At 37.3% G+C, this 22,864-nt stretch overlaps 1 protein-coding gene across 1 annotated transcript in view; it reads left to right on the top strand.

The window, feature by feature from the left end:
• LOC139736592 (globin-like) overlaps positions 1–1,725 on the top strand; it is a 66,689-nt gene extending 64,964 nt beyond the window's left edge. Inside the window, exon 3 of the mRNA XM_071647338.1 lies at positions 1,591–1,725. Coding sequence (XP_071503439.1) covers positions 1,591–1,725 — 135 coding nt within the window. The remainder of the gene's footprint in view (positions 1–1,590) is intronic.
• The last annotated feature ends 21,139 nt before the right edge of the window (positions 1,726–22,864 follow it).

Below are 22,864 nucleotides of genomic sequence, written 5' to 3'. Positions count from 1 at the left end.
TAAAAAGGTCAGTTTTCTCCTTAGCCCCGGACAAGAGATAGTACGGGACTAATTGGCGAGTGTAAAAAGCTTAAAAAATTGGTACGGGACTAACGATAGTCATGGGTCAGAGAAAGTCCGGGGTTAAGAAACACAAGTGTAAAAAGGGCTTTTTTCTTTCGGTTCTCCTCCCCGGAGCAGAGCATGGACAGTTACCCTTCGGTTGGCGCCAGAAACACACCAGACAAAAGATGCTGTCATTTGATGTTTTCCTCTATAAAAAATGACATATGCGGTGTAAATGCGAACAAGAATAACTTGCATCATGTTTTCATAATAAAATGACTGACAAAAGACATTGCAGGGAAACATGTAAGTTATTCTAGGTCTTGGGGAAGGTTTAATGTCTTTGTTAATCATTCTAGTACTTTTTCAGTGATTGACAAAATAGTGGTTACGAGTAGAATCTTGGTTTGGAAGGCTTTTTCTTGGTGTATCCAAGTAGTCTAAAGAAAAATAGTAGAAAAAAGAATATTTCAAGATATGTGGATTGAATTTATATTCTTCGCCACATAAGTGATAATGAGGATATCATAAATCCACACAAGTCTCCTTTTTTTCATTACATAGTCCTTTTAATATCTGTGTGCAACCTGTACAACGCGAATTAACCCGTAGAGGACCAACACTTTTAGATATCATCGACATCTCTTTAGGATATGCAGAAAAAAAAATTGTTTTTGACAATGACAGAGTTAAGTGACATAGCTGCTACGGGTAATCATCCCTAAGTGTGAGCTACACGGTATATCTCTCTTCACTGAAACATAAGTGTACAGTACGTACGTTCGTTTCCATTCCCGATACTTTCAAATTGAAACTTTCGATTAAAGGAGACCTTCGGATGATTTTCAGACTTTTACAGTTGAACAACTATTGATTACTTATACCGAGTGGGGCCTACAGGGTTTCAGAATTTATAGTGATCGGGTTGAGGAATAAGAATGTTTTCAAAATTTACAACATATTGCAATGAACAAGGATGATGACATGCAGCCTCAACTTAAAAATGCATGAGTTGGGTCTCAAGGAAGCAGAACAAAAGAAGATGGCATGCATACATTCTACACAGATGAACTTGTGAAGCAAGTGGTATTTTAATGGAATTACACTGCTTCATTTCTGAAATATGTGAGGCTCCTATGTCATCAACACTGTTTAGTGTAATTTGTTTAAGATTTTTCAAAGTATTGTTTCTCTGCTCAAGGACCACAATAAATTCCAAAAATCTATACATGGAGCTGTCGATTTATGTACTACATGCTGTGAAGTAGTAATGGAAATCGTCTGGAATGCAATGATTCATGTTTTCTTTCATGTCTTAGCCACGTAATTTCATTATTGCTGGTGTTGGGGAAAAACAATCAATATCTACAACTTAACTATATTTATGTCAATGTATCTTCCTTTTTGTTTTCTTTTTAGGATGATGATTGAAATAAATGAATCAATGAATGGATGCGAAATCTATCTCCTACACATTTTCTTTTCTCTTCGCATTGTACTTAATCTGTATGTTGTTATTTTTTCTTTCGCATTGCTTTCATACAGAAATTCGAGAAGCCCTTCCTGGCATCCGTTAAAGAAGCTCTAGAAGACAGGTACAACGAAAAGATCGAAGCCATTTACATCCAGTTCACCAAATTTGTCTTGGATCACGTGGTTTCGGGGATGGAGGGAACATAGCAGCGGCCGTCGGGTAGGCAGCGAACCATGTATTGTAAATATAAGCTATTTTTATACACGCGTCATTCTTCTTTCGAACCGTGACATTGTTGAAAACGAGAATAACGACATTCGCAAGAAGATGCGAAGGCAGCACAATCTCGTTCTCTTTGTGTCCCTCGATCGTATAGACGCTATTACCATGCCATTCTCTAGATGGCCGTGACGAAATCCAAGGAAGAAACCACGTGAACGTAACTTGTAGCCAATCGCTGCACGGTGTTCGTGGATGTGCGACAAATTTGTGACCTGATTCGTAGTGACTAAACGTAAGGAGTCACATCACCAGCTTGCATGAAGACTTCTTGTGTGATGATATGAGTAGAAGGGATCCCTCTGTCAGAAAGCGCAGGCTGCCGACATTGATGTTTGCTGAAAAATATGGATGTCGGTGGCGCGCTGTCAAACGCGCACAACGTACTATTGAATGAATCACATTTGCCATTCATCACGCGCGTCAACGTGTATCACCGAGTAGGCCTATCGACACGAGGTCATACATGAACGACAGGGAGATTAATGGATTTGATATTTGCTGCTGTCAATGGCTCTCACTCACGAAAATTCATCACAGGGCCCGTCGTTCGTCTGTAGACTGTCTAATTGCCGTCCGGGTTATTACGCGGGTTACCGTCTGTTTATTGACAACTGAGGTTGCCTCGGTAACGCGACGTCGCAGTTTTCAGGCCAAAGCAATCACAGGGAATACACGGTGATATTATACAAATCATATTCACGATGCATGAGCAATTCTTTGTTTGTCACGGCTGAAAAGACTCCGCTCCTACAGCGAAGGGAGCTCGACATGACGACTGCTATGCAATGACATTTCATTGATTGATGTTTTTTTAAATGACAAAATGATGCAACACGTATTAAGAGGCTCCACCTGTGAATATTATCTGTGGACTTGAGCCAGGACTCCACCTTTCGATCTTCATCTTACTTGAGCCCCTTCTGGATGAGAAGTAGTCTGGCTTTCGACTAAATGGACTCCCACTCCGACGACTTAACGTCATATTCAAGCCTAAAAGGAAACTTTTTGAAGTCCAACTCTATGAAAATCGACAAAAAAAGTCTGAGACAAAATTACTGCATAACCTTTCCCATAAATATGAAACACTACTGCTTTGTAATAGTCTCAAAAAAGACGTGTCACTTTTTGTCTGGCTCGCACACTTCGTTTGTTTGAAGTGGCATTGAGAGCATAATTTAGTTCTCTGTATATACCGTAAGTCAGGTAGCCCATACTGACTTAAACATTGCTAAATCGCTGGATATTCTTTTCTATTTGGAAAAGGTGCTATCAATTTTCGTGTACATGCGAGTTACGATTGTTGGTGCAAACTAAATGTCAAACCGATTTCAATGCCAAAATTGAACATTTTTTTCCCCACGCGTATAATATTGTGTCTTGAAAGAAAAAAAAACCGCTATAACAAAATTCAGCAAGGATGAATTATTAATAGAATGTAAAAAGGGTTGCGCAGAATCATTAATATATTTAATAGCAGAGAACTCATGAATCGCATTATCTATGTCTAATCTCAGATACCAAGCTGCTCTGCAAGTTCCAGGTAAACAAACCCCCAAAACCCCCTAAAAAACAAACAAACAAAATCCTTCCCCGGTATCATTTCTCTGAAAAACATAGGACCAAAAAAAAAAATCAATTCTCCGAAAATGAAAGAATTCATAATAAGTTAACAAAATGCTATACTGTGATTTTTTTTTATCCTTCTCTTCAAACTCGAGATTAATCTGATTGTAATTTTGCTGCCATACAAAAGCAAGCTAAGATTTATACATGCGACAACGCATAATGATATTCCAAGCTGAGCTGGCCTACAGAGTAGAATTGAAGTTTGTTATTCCAAAGATTAGGAATCCGAAAATGAAAAAGGTTCGTTATTCCGAAAGTTCGTTATTCCGAAATCGTAATAGGGTTTGCAGTTCCTAAGGGTCGTTAGTACTCATCTTCTCATCATTTCCGGATTCACACACCTTATTTCATTCTTGGATTAACAGCTGATTGATGAACCTTCGGAATAACAGAATTTATTTCAATTTCGGCCAAATGAACTTTAGGAATAAGGAACCTTATTTCATTTTCGGCTAAACGAGGCCGAGGAATGAGGAACCTTATACGCCATTTTCGGATTAACGAATGTTTACCGTATAGGGAATGGTGTGTTTAAAAAAAACAACCACGAATCTTGCTTCGTATTTGGATTATAGCGAACTTTTGGATTAAAGAACTTCAAACCACAGAATACGATTCCACACCATGTTCAGAATTTGGCTTAAAAAGAAAAAGAAAAACAAAAACAAAAAACAACCCCACACTGACATCTAACAAATAGACTGGTTAGGGTTTCACCACATCAAACGTAAAGATACCATGCAAGGTGATGGAATTCATATTGTCACTTGTCGTCAAGAAACAGTACCATTACCAGCACACAAACTCACCTTATACCATGCATTACATTCAACTTATAAAGATGAGGTCATGTAATATTGCACACAAATCTTCACTAAATTCCCCCTTTCGAAATTATTTCAGGTAGGAAAAATCCCCTGCGTCAAATTTTTGTACTCTGTGTCAATAACATTTACTTAGCAATGACGAGATTTAAAGGGGGAAATGGGTGTGGTTGCTACATTATTGACTGAAGTAAACTGTTCATTGATATCTAAAGATTCATATTATGTTATTTATGAAATGTTTGTGCGCAAACTATTGGGAAAATCATGAGGCGATGAAACTATCACCTTTGCTTATTAGCACACAACATTATAGTCGCAAACCAACATCCTTTTCGGTGACCTTATTAACCTTCTGCGAAACACATTAATCCCCGCCCATATACGTGTGTGTGTGAAATATTATTTGTGCACGTTAGGTTTGACACAATGGTACGGAAAAGGTTAAACGTAAGCGTCCACTATTCGGTACTTATGATAGTCAAGTTGAACATGGTGTACAACGTTTGTTTAAATGAGTAGTGCTGTCTTGCTTCTATGCTAAAGTTATTTTCTTCGTCACTAATCTTTTTTTGTTTGTTACTGAAGTCTTCTTCAAGATGAAAACGTATCAAAGAAGACGAAATTGTATTCAACCTATCAACTAACCAGATTTGGACAAATTGTGACGATTGCTGGATCAATTATGTTGAAAGTCACACTGTGAAAGTTAGTTTTTGTTGTTGCTTTCTATTTTTTCTCTTTAATTCAGTTACGTTTTTACTCATGTGACATCAATGTCGAAAGAATATTATTCATAGACATATAAAAGAAAAACAATTACCATGAAAATATCTTAACATCTCAATTTGATGTTTCCTAATTCAGTGAGAGTGGGCCTGACGTCGTATAACTTTATACATGCTTTGATTTTATTGGGGCTATTGCCTGGAAAAATTGAACACTGTATGATGTTGTTTACCCGTTAATTTTGAATTGCCTTCTTTTTCCCCCTTACGATAAACATATGGAGTCCATCTATGTGATATCAGTTAACTGAAGAAATTGCGTGTGGTTTAAGATTAAAGGTTGAAATCACAGTCCATCTGGTGAGATGCAACCATAACCTGCTCAAAACTACGTATGAACAGTTTGTAAAATAACTACTTTGCAAAATGAAACTTTCTCATCCGTATCATCATAGATTGATTATGGCATAGAGAGATACGATTGATGACCGCTGAAAAATATAGCCCTGGTCTATAATGCAATTGACATTTCATGCTCTATTCCTATGCCTGGTAATAGTCTCGACAGCGTACTTATAGTAAATGAGAAGTGATGATTTATTGTCATTTTGTACGTGAATTGTGATTATGAATTTAAAAAGAAAAAAGTCGTTTTCTACATTCCATTAATGAGCCAGTTTGTTGGAAACTTGTATTTTTCATAGACTAGTGCAAACTTCACAAACACAAAACATGCATAATGTTTGTTAGCATGACGTGTACCTTGGCAAAGTATTGACTTGAATTGAATTGAATTGAATTGAATTGTTAAATAAAACAATATATACCAGACGTCATCTTTACGATAATATTTGTTTATTGAGAAATAGAATAAAAATGCAGCTTTGTAGAAGGAAGGTACATTGTAATAGATATTTTTGTACAGATATTTTATGACATGAAGTCAGTGATGTTTCTGAAATGTAGCGATTTTGACGGTTCTGATCATAACTGCATGTAATCGCTCATTAACGTTGAGCAATGCGTACGGTACATTCCAAAACAGAATATATAGGACAGGACATGATTTCGTCTTATGTCTGTTGCTTTTTCTAAAAGGGATTACACCCGCGAGCTTGTCGGCAAAGCATTATTTCTTTCATTTTCGAAGATGCTTTCGGTGTAAAGACTTTTTGCCTGATAAAGCTCGAAAACGAGAAACTAAAAGCTTGAAACAATGTTGTTTTTGCTAGTTGTGTCAATTATTATGATTATAATCCTTCTTTTAGCAACGACGCACCTGTAGAAAATGTTCGATTTTTTAAAGTATCTTGTTGTTGTTGTTTTTTGCACTTTGTTCTTTTTGCAATTTTGTTGTGTTATGTTTTTGTCTACTAACGAAATTACTGGTGAGTTTAAGCGTGGCTCATTTTAAGCAACTGAATTAAGGCTATCAGTGCAATATCAGGGTGTAACTATGAGTATCTTATTATTATTGTTATTATTTACGATAATTGCAGTTGTATAAATGTAACTATTTCCAACAAGTTTTACCAACAAAGCTTTCTGCCTGTAAAGAGTAATGCAAAAATTCATAATGATTTCCCCTCTCAGCAGGACACATAATATTCAAAACCATTTGATTTTCAAAAACAACAAGGCGTGAAGTTGTAAGCACAAACGCTTGTAGCTGGTTTAAAGAGACGTGAGCCTGGGATTTAAGAGGGCGCTGTTGCGTAACTTGAAGCAGGCTCTAACTTGAAGATGACCGTTATCTTTATTACGAAGACCGACGACGTAAACCATGTTGGCTGCCAATCGAAGAAGATTGTGTGCGTGCACTGCGTGCGCTCTCTCTGCACAGGTTTAATAGTCGTTAACGATGCACTGTACATAGTGTGAGTTTGATGCGTGCATGCATGTTAGACTTGACCGATCGTAATGATCGATCTTAAGTAGATCAAGATTTAGTCCTAGATCACTTCACACAGCAGTCTGTCGACTGTCTGTTGCACGTCATCACATGCAAGTTTCCGCAGCTATCTTTAGCAGGAAAACTTTGTCTTTGAAGGAACCGTATAGGTATATAGTAGGTTGAACTACCCAGGAGCAACGGTTGCATCAACAGACGATCTGAGATTGATACCTTGTCTTCTGCATACAAATCGGTTTCATGCGAACAATCAAATCATAGCAGATGCCTATATAGGGTGGCGTCACAATGTCCCGAAATTGACACAAGATGGCAATACGAATATGGAATTTTCAATTTGCGCGCGAAGTTGAACCGAAGTAAGTACGATGCCAACAGAATGTTACGAGATGGTTTACCCGAACCACACATTAAGGCCACACGAAGATGTAAATCTTCATGTATGGGTCAAGAAGTTTACCCGAATGTCACCTGAAGGAACCAGAATAGTTACATGAAGATTTTGCCGCCGCTCATGAATGAAGTTGTTGCAGGAGCCTGAGGAACTCCACCGGAGGTAATACGATGGTTTAAGATGCCCTTAAGAATGACCCGACATTCCCTTTTATAATTTCCTTGATCGTGTTGTCCATCTTAGCTTACTTTCGGGACAGTGTGACGCCTGCATAGAGCGCGGGTGCATGCAACAGCGCCCTCATGACTCCTCGATCAGTTTCAATTCAACTCGAAATCAAACCACAACTTGTGCGAAAACACACACACACAAACACACACACACACACATACCAGAAGAAAGAAATGTTTTCTTTTACGTGATCATTTCAGCTTACAAGATTAGCTCATTGCTCACATAAATAATGTAAATGAGAATGAAATTAAATGAAAAAAAAAACACGAAATGAAAAACCTCATGTGCTATTGTATAAACCGTGTAGGGAGTTCAATATCTGAATATCCATTTGCATTTTGTCGTTTCTTGATTTGATTTTGAAAACCGTAGACAGGCTATCTTGTTATCATTTTTTTGATGAATTTTATCAGTATAAAAAGAAAAATATAAGAATAAAACAGTTTGTAAGTCTGAAACTTCAAGAATTCCGCCATGTTGTAATGCTCCAACAAAGTTCATGATTCCGAACATAAGATGCAATCCGTTACTAATCATTGCACACTTTGATGATATTGAAGGGAGAGAGAGAGAGCCAAAATTATGATGATACATTGTATGCCAGTGTAACGGAATAACACGCTCTATACACCTTTTGAACATTAGGTCCTTACAATCTAGTTTATGTAACAAGATAAAATGACCAAAACCTCAACTTAAACTACGCCGTGTTTTCGTTGTGCGTGCGTAGAATCAAGAAATCACGACTCCAATAAATGAAGCGAAGCACGAGTATTCAAGATATCGCCCTGATTTCAAGTTAAGATCTATGAAAACCTCAAGACTACAAATTGAGTGTAAGAACATTTCTATAATATGGTCACGTATCTACATCACAAGCATCATGAATAATTGAGAGGGGAAAGTCGAAATCGTGCGATTTTCCCCCATCAGAATTATACGCAATGACAACCTACTTAGATATTATTGGTATGTACACGTGATACTGTGTAAAGACTGGCTATGGAAGGAGGTCCGTAATGTTAGGTAACGTTTTGTTTTATTGGGTGCTGTATTGCGTGCTTGTAAAAGTGGTAATCTATGCTGCTGTCCACGCACGCGTCACTATTTGTAGCTGGAGGTATAGAGACTGAGTTTTCTTTCCAATTATGCATGCCGACCACGATTTTTCTGCGTTAAACAATGTCATGTGAGCTCTACGATTCTGTAGATCACATAACGAATTGAACGAGAATCATGCCATACCTTGTATATCGTGAATCGATGGGCGGTTCTGTTCCACTCCATTACAGAATACGATTGACACGGATTGTGGAGATCTTAGGCAGTGTGAATTCTACAATCAGCAGTTTTATTTCTTCATGTTAAAAAAAAAGTGTGTTTCATAGAGGGAGAGTCTTTCCTACAGAAATGGCTACATTTACTTTGTAAGGACGACAATAACTCGTTCTTGTTGTTGTTGTTGTTGTTGTTGTTGTTTTTCTCTCTCTCCCTCTCTTAAAATCTGTTGACATTATAAGCGTCATTCCGGCTAGGGAAGGTGTATTTCTCAGCCTTGACTCTCATAGAGCATTGGGGACAGAAACAAGGTGCACTTGGGATAGCCATTTATCTGTAAGACCCTAATATCATGTAATGTCATGTAATTTGTACAATCACACTGCAATGCAACGATTCGTTCTCTCTGACGTCCCTTAACCATAACAGCTTTCACCAGTAAATACACTTTTTTTGTGTGTAATGGTTTGATAGTAATGATAACTCAAGAAGTTCAAGAATTCAAAGCATTTAAACAACAGACTAGATATCGATCGTATGATAATGTCAGAAACGTCAGACGAAAAAGAAAATTAGAAGTTTAATGGTTTCCGACACATCTGCTTATGGTGTCCGTTAATTCTGTGTTAGGTGAAAGATATTTCAAAAGCTTCAAAGCCTTTTAAAGTGGAGTTCGCTCTATCTCTTTCACGTCTGGTAAAGGAACGAACTAAATATGGATATTAATATATTTGAGGAAATTAAATGTTTTTTGCGCAGTTTATCATGATAGAACTACGACAACGGCATAAATTAGCTGAAGGATTTATAGTACAAGAAGTGTTAGAGTGTGTTACTCAAGTTCTCTCGGAATTCTCTGATTTTTGTTTTGCGTTTTTGTTAATTTTCTCAATGTCAGGGTGAATGCAAGTCGATGTTACGCGCAATTACTTCCATGAATGTCCTGTTAACTTTATTCCGGTGAATAGTTGTGGTAAATTTGGATGAAGTCGGCAAACTGTTGAGCCGGTGTTCGCTAGGTTTGAGTTCGGAAGAAGCCGATAAAGTGTTTATTTTATGTCTTCTTCCTTCACCCAATCTATCCATTGTATTATGTCGTCATTTTGCGAATGTAAATAGCATACAAAATGACTTGTATACGCTTGTGTATCATGAAATACATCACTAGATTGTACTTTTCCTAAAACCCCCGTGTTTTCGTTGTATTTTTCCTTGGAGTTATTCTGAGTATGCTACTTGAGTCATTATAATGTTTATTTAGAATTCTTGACAAAATTCAAGATAAAACTGAAACAAAATAAAACAAAATGTAGTGAAATATTCCTGGGAGGTGAGTCTCACTTCCCTGAATATTCTCATGGGATTTAACTCAGACACACACGACCACTGAAATGTATGCTCTGAAATGCTTTGGAAAATGATCGAATATTTCTGGGGAAAATTCTTTTCTATATATAGGAAGAAACAAACGATAGTCACGCTTGGAAATGTGTGTACGAAATCGTTCGTTTATACTCTTATTTTGATTTAAAAAAAACACGAACATTTCTACTTTTCTTATTCCGTGGTCACTAATGTAACTCATACTAAGGCGGACAAACGTACATTACCACGTAATATTTCATTCACCTTAAAGGAACTATGTTATGCAAATACATATTGACTTGTATTGCTTTATGGTATGGTATGGTATGGTATTTATTTCCGTATAAAAATAAAAAACGGGTGGATTGCCCATATTCAGCGTTGCCAAAATGGCAACGCTATTCTTCCATGGGGTCCACATACAATGAGTACAATATTTATGGACACGTACAAAACGAATTATACAGACATGCGGGTGGAAACACATACAGTAAAATGAGGGAGAGAAAAAAGAACAACCGATAACAGAAAAATCTTAAAGGCAATTAGATATAACAATGACCAAATCAGAATATGTTTAGATATAAAATGGAGTGTTTGAAAATAAAATCCTCAAACATATCTATGCAGTGAAAGAAAAAAACAGATTGTTGTAAAATAATTACTTTGATAGATTTATAGATAAAAATACGTAGTAACGAAACAAAAAGTAACTGGAAACTTGTGTAAAATGCTTAGATAAATTTATGACAATTTAAGAAAAGTAAAATTCGTGGCAAGTGATATGTCAATTCAATGACACCCTTATCATAGTTTTGACAAAGAGAATATCTATGTGTCATATATTTTATGATAATTTTTCTATTATTTTCTTCAGATTGTTGGGATGCTTCCAAAGTACTAAGAACTCATCTCACGCCACCGACTATTCAAAGACAAATCCATTCAATATCAATTTTATTTATCATGTATTCCGTCAAGGTTAATGTAAATTCAATGTCCGTTCAGTGAAGTTGGGTTCAAGTTTACACCACGATGACCATCTCAACATCACTCTGAACATGTACGTGCACTACTTTATATACCAATAATGATGAAAATGCATCAAGAAGTGAGTCGACTTTTGAAAGTATTAATACAGTATATAGTGGGAATGTGTGTTTGCGCGTTTGTGTGTGTGTGTGTGTCTGTCTGTCTGTCTCTCTGCCTGTCTGTTTGCGTTCGTGCATGAATTTAACAGGAAACATACAATCTCGAGACCCGAGAGATAACGACATTTACGAAAACGGATCAAAACTAGTGTGACGCAAGGCGAGGAAATTGTGTAATTCAGGTAAAACTAAATTTAAAAAAAGGAATGTAATTATGCATATATATATATATATATATATATATATATATATATACTGTGTGTGTGTGTGTGTGTGTGTGTGAATGTACGTGTGTATAGTTATAGTTACTATATATATATATATGTACACCCATTTCTTTTCATTTTTATCGATTGCTCCAATTCTCAGTCAAGACGTGACTCCGATTCACACCAGAAATAAGCAACGTAACACGAAGACATTGTGAAATGATTACACATTGTCTTCCCTTAATTTTGTCAATACAAACAGTGATATGATTGCTACCTAAAGTACATTACTGTAATCGATCAGAAACCCCTTAATAGCTTTTTTTTTTCTAACGCTGCCGAGCGCGCGTTTCATGAAATATTAATACACTCCACCAGAACAATACATCAGTGCTATGAAGTATTCAGGAACCTGTATTCATCCCAACCAGGTACTGCCTCGAACGCTCCATCATCTTATTAACGCAATTGTGTTTGGCTCTATGGTTGTGACGAGCAGCTAGAGCATTGAAATTCTACATGACCATTCAAGTGACATTTTTGGGGGTGTGGCGATATCTTTAAATGTCCGAGAGATTGCAATAAGAGGCGTGTCCAGATCAATCAAGAAACCTATGCGCGTCTGTCGCTAATGGGCGTGTCCTTGAAATAATCCAGAGAGGACATTTTAACAGAACAAACAAACATATAAAGCAGTATGTCTTCCCTGAAAATAGTCTATTGGAGAACACTGTCTTTCTTGTTTTTTCCGGCATCGAAGCACGCCCAGAGCATCAACAGGATTTATGACGAATGCAGTGACAGGTGGATGTCAGTCAGGCGGCAGTAATGGTACCAAGATATAGAAAAACCAATTATTGTAATGGGTATTAGAAAAAGGTATATTGGTATCATAATTAGGTTAAAACGTGTACAATCTTGAACATTACTCTCAAATTATGTTTGAGTTCGATTATCATGTATACCATTCTGTACGTTTTATTATCCTCAACCTTAAAGGGGATGGCTAGTAACTGATCAGTGGGAATCAGTGGGAATGCTGGGGGATGATTGTTCCAATCCTTGTGGGATTCATTTAATAGTACATTATGTATCTATTGTTGTGTGGAAATTATTTGCTCCAGAATGATCTCATATTCAAGTTATGTGCAGTTTAATGTTTCCAGGTTAGCATGCCTGTACAGTGACAGGGCATTAAACTTCACATTACTTGAACGTGAGACCGTTCTGAAGCAAATAATTTTCACACAACAAGAGATATATAATGTACTCTTAAATGAATCCCACAAGAATTGGAACAATCATCCCTCAGCATTCCCACAGATTCCCACTGATCAGTTACTAGCCATCCCCTTTAATACATGTAGGCCTATATCAGAGCCAAATTGAACATGATGTGAGATTCCTTTTCAACGAATGCTATCGTAGCCCTAAATAGAGAAGATGTAAGAGAAGAGAGGAGAATTCCAAAGAACAAGTGGCATCAGACCGCGGAAACTCGAGCTCAAGACCGTGTGCTGGACTTGGAGGACAGTACTACATTGGCGACAATTCGTTGCTCTCCTGCATGCTAATAAGCATACCTGACATAAGCCATGGGTTAGTCTTGAGACTCTTATAGCTTGCCTTAAAAAAAAAACATAAGGGGGAAGAAGAAATTTAGAATTGCATTGTCTATCATGCTGTTGTAGTGTACAGGTCGGTAGGAGTATAGCAGCAGTAATACTATAGTAGTGTTTGTTTGTGTTCATGTTTGTGCGTGTCTCGGTTTAGGTGACTACCTGATCGGCTGTGGTCTCAAAAACTCGGGTGCATGTTTTTCATATCGAAGGTAGATGTGGATATTATAATAGACCTTTTTTGCAATCATTTAATGTACATTGTTGTGCGCATCGTGGTGCATCTTTTTCCCCGCTGCATATACAGAGACCGTAAATGTTTCATGATGTAATCATGGCTGTCGCCATATCAACGACCGACATGCTCATAGCAGATTGGCTGTTACCCCTGTCCGTGTTGAATACAATCTATATCGGGACGATTCGTGAAATGGCCACGAACATGAAATTTGAACAATATGTAAATCTATCGAGGCCATGGGATATAGTTGCAAATAAAACTATAAAAAATACGTATCGTATGATAATCAAAACTACTTTCAATTCTGTGTGTTCTTGTATATCTGAAGTTGCGTGCATATGTATAGGTTTGTGTGTGTGCATGTGTGTCAATTAGTCATGTTAGTGGCAAGTGTGTATTTTGCTACAAATATTTATGGCCAAAATCACTCATTTTTTTAATACATTTTCCAGATGTGAGGTGACATGCTCACGTTTCCTCCAATTTCAAACTTTTCTATTTCAAAAAAAAAATGTAGGCCTATATATCATAAATCCTCCTGTTTTACCAAATAGTTTCAGGTCACATTATCAATTTGACAAAAAGTTGTGCATTTTCTAAAATCTACTGAAGAAAATACATTTCGTACCACAGGTTGATACCTCCTAATTAATATATCGTATTTCAATAATTTGTACCATTAGTATGATTATGCTTTCCTTTTTGTTTTGCCTTCAATGTATAAAATGTTTTTTTTTTTCTTGCCTTATTTTATCTCTATCGGTTCTCGGATTCACTGACAGACAGCACTTGGCTGAAGAGAATGACCGCGTCGAAACAGACTAAACTCAAACTCTAGTAGAACAACACTACCCTATATCTTTTTACCACTAAGAAGCCTAATAATATTGCAAAAAAAAAATATATGTATATATACCTTTTGTTAGAGGTAAACCTGAGCTCAATTCCAAATGAGGCTGTCAGCCCAGTCAAACCATGCTTATGCTGACGGTCCCATACTTCCTTGTTGAATCAATGAATATCTTATGATAATCGTGCAATAGTTTTTCATGTGATTGTACTTTTCTTTTGTTCCTTTATGATTTACTTGTGTTTTGTGTAAGTCTTCACAACAATCTAATTCCACTTTATTTTGACTTGAGAAACAGAATAAATGAAAAGAAGCAAACTAAAACATACAGTCAAATTACCTTCTGAGAGAAAACACTAATAGACATCGGGTTTTATAAGGGTGAGTTTGATGAAAATGTGATGAGATTTAAACTTATTTGTCTATTCTTATCACCTTAAAATATAATGCCTTATATATAGACCAGCCTTCGTTGAGTTTTGTTTTGTTTTGTTTTGTTTTTTATTTTTAATTGGATTTTATTTCGTTTGAAACTTGGTTCATAATACTAACCCGATGGTAAAAGAGATTTCAAGATTACAAAACCGTAAAAAAAAAAACTGTCGATGTTCATGGTAAGTCTATAGGCTCTATTATCACTTTGCATCTTTGTTTTTCTTTCTTGTTGCAAGGTATTTCACTTAAACATTACAGAAATATAATTTGTATTTCTTGCTTGCTTAAATGTATGTGTGTGTGTGTCTGTCTGTCTGTCCATCTGTCTGTAGTCACTTTGTTGCAATGTTGGAGGTATAACACTTCACATTGGGGGCTCCTGTAAGCTTTAGAATTTCGGTGAAATGTTGGGTAACAATGTTCACTTTAGAGGTCATTCCATTGTGGGTTTCTTTTTTTCACAACTCAGTCACTCTATAGGAATATGACCTGGTATACAACACAAAGCTTTGTTGGTTTTGTTTTTCTTTTGGACATGGGATAAGAAGACTAGGTTTCTGTCACCATACCACTTCGCAGGTCAACCAACAAGGAAAATGCATGTCGTATTTAAGATATCCTGTTAACATTTTTTTTATTGTTCCATATTCCACATTTCAACAAATATATAAACCAAAGACATAACAATACAAAAGCATGGATGAATTGTCAAGTACAGCATTTAAGACAATTAAACATGTGAAATACGAGGAATCTACATAGAAGCATTGCTTGTAGGGGTAGATTCATTATTATGATGGGCTTGTTAGACAGAGGGACTAACCATGGGGGCGAGATAGCCATACCCGCGAGGAGACAGAAAAAAAAATAATTACGTATTACTTTCGATAGAGATATCCGCTGCCATTATAAGCTACCACTGCAAGAATACGGAATAAATTCAATTTTATTTATTCTTTTTTTTTTTATAAAGACAGAATCAGCTTACGTTGAAACAAATTCCTGAGTATCATCGGGGTCCTTTAACATGCCACACAAAATACCAAAGCAACGTAAAGCAGTGATATAATCAGGAATCAGGAATCACAACCTCTTACTACCAAGTCTACGACAGATCACACCGTGGAGTGCTGACTAAAACACTACTGGGGCTGGAATTCACAAAGATAGTTTAAATCTAGTCCCTGGATTATGCAAATTTCGAATGAGTAAACGTTAGTGATACATTGCTTATGTACCGCCAATCAGGCCAACATAATCCCCAATGATATTTATGATGGAAGCATGATGACAACGTATAGTACGTCTACTTATGAACTTATAGCACATAATCACAAGATCTAAACTACTGTATATGGATTTCATTTAAGACAGCGCTTCTCAACCAGTGGGCAGCAAACCCTTCACAGGTGGAGCGTCACGTCTTCCCGAAATAATGATTTTAAAAAAAATGTTTTCGATCTACACTTATTAATGGGCCTCAAACAACTTTGCTCTGGCCAAAGAGGACCTCTGGTTTATTTTTAAAAAAAAATGAAGAAGCGCTGATTTAAAGCACCTTAGTAAATTTTTTGTCGCGTTCAGAGCTCTGTTAGATCCTAGCCAGCGCGTCACCATTCTAAGTCGGCATCTGCGACATTTCATGCATTTCGTGTATTTTTCATTGAGCAATACGAAAAGGAATTAGAATTGTAAACTGAATTGAATTCATAGTATTCGTATTGTCAGTCATTTTGTGGTTCATCGCAGAGTGCATATCCCACGGAGGACTGGATGGAGACGGTCACCGGCGCGCCGCCGCGGCAGTTTTATGCATGTATGTATCAATATAAGCTCCCCTTCGCGATGTTTTTGCATGAGTGGCTGTAAGATGTATAGGCCTATTTACACAGTCATTTCCAGTCACAGAAATGCAAACGTATAACACAGTTATGCAAATTATGATGACAGCGTAGTAATAACAGAATTAGATGTGACTAACAGACCCAACGAGCAATGAGAGAAATGGCGAGCAACACGCCCTTGAAATTGGAAACAACATAAAGACGCCGTAGATGTATATTCAAAGTTTGACATTAGTGGTGGCCATACAGGTGGTCATATCACTGTATTGATATTTAGTATTCTAAAAAAAGAAGATGTTTGCATGTATATATTATGTTTGACCGAAAGATCGGTCTGTATCTGTCCGTCGGGGAATGTTCCGCGGAGACTGCGTCTGGCTTCACGGATCCCCTCCGTATACAGACCGAAGTCAATGATTGCGGCTCCTGTGTGGAGCAGTCGCGCACAGATCAAACGTTACGATAAACCAAATTTCAGACAGCTTTTTTACATTCAAACAAGTATGACATGACATGACACATTATGCAGCAATATTTAGGATAAATTTCTCCATTGTGCAATCGAAATACTCACATAACCTCAGTTATAATGCAGAAATTTTATCGATATCGCAACATCGCCGTTCGCGAGCAGTAAGTCGCCATTTTGAATCTATAACAATTGCTAAGCCAATCACATGCGAGGTACGTGTTTTAGTAAAACAAACACGTAGAAACTACCTCGCATGTGATTGGTTAATAGATTCATAGTGTATGTTTCTGCAGTTTGAATGTGACGACGCGACAGGCTGTGTTTTACGTTGAAAATTCTCCTAAAATGTTGGATTATTCATGAATCTGGTGAGTGTAACGTATTCTTAAAAAAATAAATTCACCATACAAGCTTAAATTTGCCGACCTAGGGTCGTGAATTAGACGCAATCGAGAAGGGTGAGGTACCTCACCCAATTTTCCATAGAGACAGTGGTTAAGAACATCCACACAGCAATGGGTACTGCAACCTTCCGTCTGTCTACGGAGGACAGCGTTAATGGCAAAATATAAAAGAGTCCTCCGGACAGACGGATCTTTCTGTCTAATATTATGTATGCATGTATGGATGTATATAAATATATCATGTACATGAATGTTTGTGTTAGTGTTTCCATGTTTCTATTTGTAGCAAAAGCAAGTTAGCGATCAATTTAAAAACCCATCATTATTATGTAGGTCGAGATAACTTAAATGCGGTCCTTAAATTCAGTCGGCAGTAGTAACACTTTAACTTCAAACAGGACACCTAACATCACGAATTTTCAGACTGAATAAGCTACAGAAAGCTTATCGGAGACATTAGTAGACTTTTGTACCACTAATGTATCCTTTCCCTCACGTGTCACATAATGTGCCAAAGCTTTTCCGTTTAATGCCGACAGCATCAACTTCTTCATGCGTTTTGAAGAAAAAAAGGCGGGAACAAAACATGATTACTATGTTCTGTCGTCACACACCAATGATCTGCTAGCCCTAATCCCATAAGCATTTTGACGATAATACTTTCACTCCACCGAGGCAAGCTGCTTGGCGTCTGTTTTCCCTTTTTTTGTGGGTGTGACACTTTTCAACATCCGAATCATGACAAAAGGAAAACTCAAACAAACGACAAGAGCGATGCACGAGCTTGTTCGGCGCATACATAAGTAATGTGACTCGTCCGATCGATAAGTCGTAAAATGTGATGGATGAACAGAAGAACACATCAAAACTGAAAAAGAAGAAAAAAACTGACTCAAAATGCGAATTGATTAGCATGTACGATGCAGAATGCACTGGCTGGACTAATGATGATACTGGCGCAACAGGATCTATTGCGAAGACTGGAACCTTTGAAGTTGCCGCAGAGACCAATATGGTACAGTGAATAGAAAAATAGGAGCGAACGAGTCTGAAAGCGATTAGAGAGGAATAATAGATTAAACTAAAGAATCTGTTCATGTCCGTATGTACGGTAATAGCCGGAGTAACCACCTTGATTTAAATAGGACAGACTCGATATTATCTTGTTCCAAGATCAAAGAAAACATGCACAATGTATCTGAAAACTGTGAAATTATAAAATAATTTGTATTAATGATTCTGCAAAAGATATGGACGAGCTGGTAAATGCATTGGCCTGATTTTTTTAAATATTTTATATTTGTGCAAACGACCATTTTACCGTTAGTTTGCAATGAATACTATTTTGACAATGTGAACACTTAACTTTCTGAAATATAGGTTGAAAGATGACATGCATATGTTTAGAATTATGCAAATGAGTTTAAAGTCGCATACCTACTGTATAATATAGGAGATTTCGGTCTTTTTAATATTTTGGTAAGACAATGAATAATTGGAAATCTCGCATACCTCTGCCTTGCATAAAAATTCGAGATTCATAAAAAAATTGTTTTATTACATCATAAATCATATCTGGAAAAAATGTGTACGCAAGCATGTCTTAATCTAGATGATAGTTTATTGTTGTTGTTTTTTGTTTGTTTTTTTGCGATACTCACCAAGAATGTGTAAATATTTTTGCCTCATCCTCAATAACTTCTTCTAATTGACACGAATACGTAATCTTATTGACCAAACCCACAATAGCGACCTGAAGTCTCTCTTTGGTTTTGTCTTGATAGCATTTCTAAATTCTTTTTAACTGTACAGAATTATGCTCGTAGTCTTACACATAAAAATCGTAAGGAACTTCTTTGTGTATAAAGTCATAAGCCATGAGAAACGGACTGCCCGCTAGTGTCATTCGTTATTTACCTAACGCATGCGCACTTGGATGCAGCAAGTTCACACCACGTTCAATACAAAGGCTCCTACAACAAAGTGTAGGTTACTTTACCCCTCTGTCTTGTCTGCTTGAATAAAAATTGACCGGTGTTAAAGTGTTTCCACCAATTTGGGATTGGAAAAAGAAATCGACACCTCTGGTGTTTTTCACAGTTGATAACACCCCACCAAGGGTCTTACTCTTTTTCAATTCTGTGTTGGTGTTAGAATCATTATAAACCTGGTTTTCGCAGGGTAAGACGTATGATGAATTTCACGTTGCCTGTAAGTGGTACTCAAGAGCGGTACTCAAGAGCAGTGACATGCACTAGGGCGTGACAGTTCTGGTTGAGGTGAGGATTTAGCTTTTAACGTTTTGTGAGATATTCAGAAACCACTCTATGAGATGTCAAAGAGCATACAATTCTAAGGGGTATCAAAAGTTTGTTTGATGAGAATTGGTTTTGAAATGGCTGAGATATCCCAAAACAAGGTGAAACAAAGAGATCCTAATAAAAGGCGTGGCCTGTCGCCTTTTAGTATTATCATTTTTTTTTCTTGGTATCTCAGCCATTTGAAAACCAATTTTCATCAGATAAACATTGAATCCTTCTTGAAATTACATGCTCTTTCATATTTCATAAGAGGTTTCTCATTATCTCACTTAGGAATGTTCAAAACGTGAATCCCCACCTCAACCACTACTGTACAGTCCCTTCTTGATACATTCCGAGATTCTTGTGGAAAATTACATCATACACCGTACTAAAGACAGCGAACAGAGATAAATACTCTACATCATCATCTTATATTGTTCCAGTGAGCCTATAGTGATGTATTTTCTATTTGTTTATCTATTTTTTTGCTAGCTTGCCTGCTTTTCACCGGAATGTCCAGAATATCTGAAAACTTTTCGGCAAGACTTGAAAACGTCTTGTCTTTGAGTTTCATTGCACAGGGCCATGTACACCGGTTTTCTTAATAAATTCAAAATCCCGTGTTTGCCTTTAGTCCTTAACAAAGGTTCAGGAGGTCTACCCGACCTAGCAACAGCTCTGGTAAGCATGGCGTAATCCGATGGATTAATATAAGAACCTTTCCATTGCCTGTAACGTAATTATGAATAGCTGGTTGTAAAAATGATAAAGATGAGAACATGTTCTTTTGCAACATTCCTCTGAAAGGTAACCAGAGGCCCGTTGCATAAAAGTTACAATTATGGTAACTTCGCCATCCAGTGGTAACTTCCATGGAATTCTTGATTTTGATTGGCTGTTGAGTATTGTTACCATGGTAGTTACCATTGGATGGCAAAGTTACCATAATTATACCTTTAATGCAACGGGCCCCAGACCTTTCCCCTTTTCTCAGCATTACCAGGTAACCATTTATGCATCTGGATCAAGTGATGCAAAGAGGATATAATATCCACGGCCAGGGCTGAGTTGTCCACATACCACATGCAGTCGTCAATTTTGACACAATATGAAATGCATGTATGTTGTCTGAAAATCTTACTTCAGATGTTTTGCCCGATTGTGTAAGTGTAGTCTCAGTTTGCCCGATTCTTATGGGGTGTTGCAAGAAAGTTGCAATCAATTGCAAATAATTGCAAATTTTGAAACAACCATTCTGATTGGCTCAGGGTCTGCCCTTTGAAGAAGACATGCATGCAACAATGATTTTGATTGGCCAGTGACAATCAGTTGCAAGTTGCAATTGATTGCAACTTTCTTGCAACACCCCATTAGTCATTCTGCTCGACCATGTCATTATTCATAATTATTTTGCATGTAAATGCGATCCACGTGAGACCAGTGTGCTTGAAGTGTTGCTGTAAAGGAGACAATCAGCGTATCATATATCGTGAGAGTTCCACGGTAATGAGCTAGAGGGAAGAAAATCGATCGCAGGAAATTAAGTCCGCTTGGTTTGCGGACGATTTAGCCTTTCTAAAGGATCGAACTTTTAGTTTGCAACCATAAATAACCGAAGTAAAATTTTGCCCCATTTAATACACTGTAATTTCCTGAAGAGCTGCAATATTGATCACTCAAATGTCGAATTGCCGCGAACAATCAGTAACGCAGTTATCTTTTGGAGAAAAAAAAATTATGAAGCTATTTTGTACTATTTCTTCTCCATGCCCACTTTTGAATCGTATCAAGTCAGCTTCATCGATTGCCCGTTTGCGTAGCAACGACGTTAATTTGTGTGAAAGTTCGCGACTATGCCAGTTAGAAACGAAACTTCTGGGTGAATATGACAACGACGCTGGTGAAATATATAATAAAGCACTATTGTCAGTACTATTTGCTCAATATTTCTTCTTTTCCTCAACGTCTTCCCCACTTCTATCCTTGTGTGATTTGTCCTTACTTTTTTGAAGTCTTATTTCTATATGTTTTCACTATCTGCTTTCTACTTTGTCTGTGCTTGTGTGCTCGTCTGTCGATCTCCATGTATGTGTATTTCATTTGAGTGCGTGTTTGCACTCGTAATAGGCCTATATAGGTAGATCGACGTCCTCGTGTAGTCGGGTACGAGGGTGCCAGAATGTTTTGTGGTTATTTTTAGCAACTTATAATATCGATCAGTTTCGGAAGATCCTTCACCTTCCTGCCACATCTCAACGACATTCTGCCCAGTTGTCTGTGTGTGTGTGTGTGTGTGTGTGTGTGTGTGTTTGCTTCTTTTGTCTCTACAAGTTTATGTGGGGTTTTTTAGAGAGAGTATCCAGCGCGTCACAGATTCAAATTAGCGATCTCTTTTCTTCATCTTCTTTGGTGGGCATCTTGTGGTCGAAGTTTTTGAAACTTTTATTTTCTTTTGTTCAAGGCTTTTCCCAAAGTTTCTTTTTTCGTGCAACCGCAACCAAGAAAGCCTGAATTCCCTCACATTGATTTCCCTTTACAATGTATCTCATGAACTGGGCCTCTCGTTTCCACCGAATTCCACAAATTCACACGTCTCTGCAGGAACAATCCTCAAAATAGCCAAACAGCCAATGCTTAAGGTATGCTATAGAAACCTGTTAATCCGATTCACACATTGATTTCATTTGAGCATTGTCAAGTTCAAAAACCTCTCGTTCCCTGCCGCATTAACCATATTATTTGACAACAAAGACTTCTGGAACAATGTGGGGTAATTAGGGGATTTCTGAGTTCCCCCGAACTATTAAAAGATCGAAGGATTAAGAAGCAGTGAAGATCTCTAAAGGGAACAATTGTATTTGCCCACGTCATGGTTCAGCACGTGTGGTCATGTACATCTCGTGTGCAGGAGAGTCTGTATCTAAAGATCGAGATACGAAACCAGGGCTTCTGAAACACTCAGAGATCACCTACCAATGAGGAAACTCTAAACCGTTCTGGAAACAAGAAGTAACAGCAACAAAAGTGAAAGAACCGAAAAATAAAAAGAAGGGATGCTGGTGAATGAGAAAACAAAAGAACAACAAGGTGAAGGATAAAAGAGGAAAGGAAAAATAAAATGAGGAAAAAGAAGAAATGTGAAGTAAAGAGGACTAAGAAGTGTCAAGGAGTTGA

Source organism: Diadema antillarum, unplaced genomic scaffold (genome assembly GCF_040938485.1).
Source record: "Diadema antillarum isolate AM-2024a unplaced genomic scaffold, OU_Dant_1.0 seq00000657_RagTag, whole genome shotgun sequence".
Lineage (NCBI taxonomy): Eukaryota > Metazoa > Echinodermata > Echinoidea > Diadematoida > Diadematidae > Diadema > Diadema antillarum.
This window is presented reverse-complemented; position numbering and strand designations above follow the sequence as displayed.